Source organism: Gossypium arboreum, chromosome 12 (genome assembly GCF_025698485.1).
Source record: "Gossypium arboreum isolate Shixiya-1 chromosome 12, ASM2569848v2, whole genome shotgun sequence".
Taxonomy (NCBI): Eukaryota; Viridiplantae; Streptophyta; class Magnoliopsida; order Malvales; family Malvaceae; genus Gossypium; species Gossypium arboreum.
Genome location: NC_069081.1, coordinates 94,092,857 through 94,096,866, shown reverse-complemented (window position 1 = coordinate 94,096,866; position 4,010 = coordinate 94,092,857). Strand labels below are relative to the sequence as shown.

The 4,010-nt window shown below is 33.9% G+C and overlaps 1 protein-coding gene across 2 annotated transcripts; it reads right to left on the bottom strand.

Moving 5' to 3' along the window:
- Positions 1–283: 283 nt before the first annotated feature.
- On the bottom strand, positions 284–2,213 carry LOC108478621 (probable pectinesterase 53). Of its 2 annotated transcripts, none has more exons than XM_017781091.2 (5): positions 1,674–2,213; positions 1,409–1,598; positions 1,120–1,323; positions 803–1,044; positions 284–717 (listed from the first exon to the last, which is right to left on the bottom strand). In XM_017781091.2, the coding sequence occupies exons 1-5, from the start codon at positions 2,018–2,020 to the stop codon at positions 567–569; spliced, it is 1,134 nt and encodes a 377-aa protein (XP_017636580.1). In that variant the 5' UTR covers positions 2,021–2,213; the 3' UTR covers positions 284–566. The 2 variants fall into 2 exon arrangements, with proteins under 2 accessions (XP_017636580.1, XP_017636581.1); XM_017781092.2 differs by having other exon boundaries at positions 284–714; positions 1,674–2,180.
- Between the last annotated feature and the right edge of the window lie 1,797 nt (positions 2,214–4,010).

Genomic DNA, 4,010 nt, shown 5'->3' with positions numbered 1-4,010 from the left:
GGAACAATTCTGATGATTGTTTGCCCTTAATTTCACCTTGATATTTTAGAATTAGTGAGATTATATATATTGAAATTATTAGCGATAACTAACAAATAAAGGTGAAGATGTAGAATAATTATGAATGTATAATAATATAGTGTTACGGAGCTAGAACATCTCTCGCTAATAGGTTTACAAAATTTAACATCCCAACAAAGCGAGATAGAGGGTGAAGACAAAACATACCAACGATGAAGCTGGTCTCATTTGCTAAAAAAAATAAAATTAAAAGCAGCTAAAATTATAAGGACGAAGTATAATTTGTATACGGTCATCGCAAGGCTTGTTACACACTATAAAGACATGCCAAGATCGATCCAATCTTCTGGCTTTATTCAGCTTTTTCCATGATCTTCACCATTTTGAAGTTCTTTCATGTAAACATTATTACAACAATAACATACACAATAAATATAAATGAACAGTTTTGCAGAAATATTTAGAGACCCATCTAGATTTAGAACCTCAGTTGATCCTTCATGAAAAAAAACCATAGGTTGGTATTAAATATATGCTTGTTGTCATCAAGGATTGATGAGCCAAGTGTCTCCTTCAACGTAGTAAGTTCCTAAAAATGGCTCAGCTTCTTCATCTGTAAGAATTCGTGCCCATGGCACCCTTCCTGTTAAGTTGGCTCCAGGTCCACTGCACTTGTATTCTCCATAATAAGCCCTACTGCAACCACAACCGCAAGCACAAAGATTTCAGCACTGTCACTTTAGTATTTATATTATTATTTGATCATAGCATTTGTACTCACTCATCACGCTTAGGGTTTCCCCAATCGCTCCACCCTTGGGGACGAACCACTTTGTCCATGAACGTGTAAGAGAAGACAACCCTTGAATATTCACCCCATGCTCTACCTAGGTAAACCAGGCCAGTGCCATTGCCTGTTACCACGCTATCTTTAAATGAAAAGCCACTGGCCATTGACGCACTGGATCGCTTTTGTGCCGTGAGAGAGGCTACTTTCTTGGCTATGGAGTTCAAATAGCAGTTCTGCAATGCACACAACAGTAGTTTTACTTTAAGGAACATGTATGAACATGGTGGAAGCGTAGCTTATGGACCGACCTCGTAAAGGGACCTGCCGTAGCCGAAAATGAAATCGACGGAGCCTTGGATAAAGCAATTGTTGAAGTAATGGAGACCCTTGTGGTCGTAAAGTGTGTCTTGGTCCCCATAGAAACTGCAGTTGTAAAATGCAGCTTTGGTCCCTGATATGCGTACTGCTACTGCTTGACCCCCTTTGGATCCAATCGTATGTGGGACTGTGTTCTGTATATTATTAAACAACATTTGGTCCAACAATGAAGTTAATTTTTACTAATTTATCTTTCATTGTATAGCTAGTGGCATATACCTCAAACTTGATGTTAATGGCCACAAAATAATTTGCGTCCACAGCAACTGTTGCACTTTGAAATGTCTTCAATGGCCTTCCGTCTTTACTGGAACTCGACGCCGTGTCGTTCCCGGTTATGGTTGGTGGGTTATTTGCATCACCTTGAAATGTAATGAAGGGCATTGTTCTAGGGATAGTGATCTTTTCCCTGCAAAATTTGAACTTCGTCACAACTAGTAACAACATCTTACATGTATGCAAATATGTATATATATGTATGTACCTATAAATGCCTGGTTTGATGACCAAAATGACTCTCCTGGTGTTACGTAAAGGGATGCTGTTAAGTGCTTCATTAATAGTTTTGAAATCGCCACTTCCATCTCGACTAACATTGATCATCACGTTGTTCTTCTCCGCAATCACGAGGTTATCGTCAAGAACTGACATAACAAGGGATCGATCCGCCGCCAGCCGTTTACTTCTGTGATTTCGGGCATTCCAACCGAGCCATTTCTCGAACTCTGTTTCACTGCCTGGATTACTTGAAGCACTAGTTGTTGAAGAATAATTACAGATAACAAGAACCAATACAATGAGTGAGATGTAGGTGTATGAAGATGAAGCCATAACACAATGTGCATGTGATGGGGCTAATCACTCAAAAATCACCAGTATATATATATGAGTTAACAGTTATATAAGATTGGGAATGTGTTGTTCAAGTATAAAACTTTAATTTTGCCCAAGAAAAGATCAAAAAGGGACCACAAAAGATCAAATTCTGGGGAGTATACGAATTTGGTAATATTCTTGAACCTAAATCCTATCCTCTTCCATAATGGTGGGGAAGGTGAAGGGTATAGAGAATGCGGGCATAGCTGTAACCCAATACTTCCAATTTATACATTTTTGCTGTTTTTTTTTTTTAATTTATGTTACTCCTGTTGGATATATATATATATATATATATATATATTAAAATTTTCCATTCTTTAAAATTACATCCCTTTTATTTACATGAATATTGAATTCGAATATTTGAAAGAATTCAAGAAAAATATAAAGTCCTAACAAGATTATAATGTATGAATCATGTTAATTTATGAATAAGGGATATTTGAACTATGGATGGAGGACAGAAACTGGGCCTAGTCTAGTTTAGTGGTGTCCAGGAAAATGCCATGATTTTGCAGAGTATGAAGTAACCATCCCATGTTGCAACTGTTAGGCAAAGGTCAAAAAGACAAAATAACACGCCACTTGTCTCTTCAAGTGTCCCAAATGCACATGTGAATTAACAGATGCTCTTACTTCGTGTTGTCAGCTCTGTTATTTATTTATTTATTTATTATATATTTATGATTTGCAATTTTCTTTTTTAGATATCGACTCTAAAATTCGAGTATGTATTATCAATTTTGATGACTTGAGTTGGGTAGAAATGAACGGTACTGAATATGTTCATCGCATAATTCTTTGATATGGCTTTGAATGGGAGATTGGAAAATTTTAAGGAAAAAACAATTCGAAAAAAATATTTTATGAAATCTTTTTTATCATATCATTCCAATCGAATCTCGAATCTCGAATCTCGAATCTCTAACCTTAAACTTAATTCTAAACCAAATCCTAAGTCCTAAAATAAAGTTTAGAGTTTGAGTTTGAGTTTGAGTTCGAGTTCGAGTTTAAGATTCTTTATTTAGAGTTTGAGATTCCGTGTTTAAGATTTAGGGTTTTTGATTTGAAATTCAAGGTTTAAGATTCGATGTTCATGTTTCAGAGTTCAAGATAAAAAAATTTACCAAGATTATAGTCAATGATATGGAAAAATTCCTGAAATTTTATTAAATAATTGAAAAGAGATCATAAATGATGTGGTGGGAAGAATTTACATATCAAGTCCCTGAATGTTTTAGGTCATCACATTTTAGTTTGGTGCGGCCAATATGTTAGGCGACACGATCAGAACACTGTAACGAATGCCTATTTACGTAATTAATCTATTTCTCATACATTTTTCATAATTAATAATTATTTTTATATTATTGGATAAAAAAATCCCTAAAACTATTTTAAAAAATTTCAATTGAACTTATGATCGAAAAGCACAATCAATTGAGTTGTTAATCAAAAGTTGACAATCAATTAAACCCCTATGAAAATCAACATTCATTGCTTAGCACCCCGTATAAGCCTAATCACCTAAATCCTGAAGTCACCAAACACTATCTCTCAAACCCTTTACTCAACACACCATACAAGTTTGATCACCTACATCCTTAAAGTCACCAAACACTAGATTCATTGCCTTTCAAGCTCCTAAGGTACCCCATTATAACTCCAATCACTATCACACTTTAATCCCCCATTTCATTATTACCAAAATCAAATCCCAACCTTCGTAACAACAAAATTTATTTATATTTTTTATAAATTATTTACCATTTTAATAATTTTAATATAATTTCTATGAAGTTCTAAAATTTATATCTATTTAAAATTTCTATAATTTATAAATTTTATAGTATTCATATAATATTTTATAATTTTCATATATATTAATATTTTTTAACATTTTATAATTCTCTAAATCTAATTAAATATTTTATTTTGGAAT

What these genes read in the sequence shown, in the direction of transcription:
- LOC108478621 (XM_017781091.2), bottom strand. Translation starts at nt 2,020, where the DNA reads ATGGCTTCATCTTCATACACCTACATCTCACTCATTGTATTGGTTCTT. An exon ending in ATCAAACCAGGCATTTATAG is followed by an intron (nt 1,599 to 1,673) that starts GTACATACATAT and finishes CAAATTTTGCAG; the next exon opens with GGAAAAGATCACTATCCCTA. An exon ending in ACGGCAGGTCCCTTTACGAG is followed by an intron (nt 1,045 to 1,119) that starts GTCGGTCCATAA and finishes TGTGCATTGCAG; the next exon opens with AACTGCTATTTGAACTCCAT.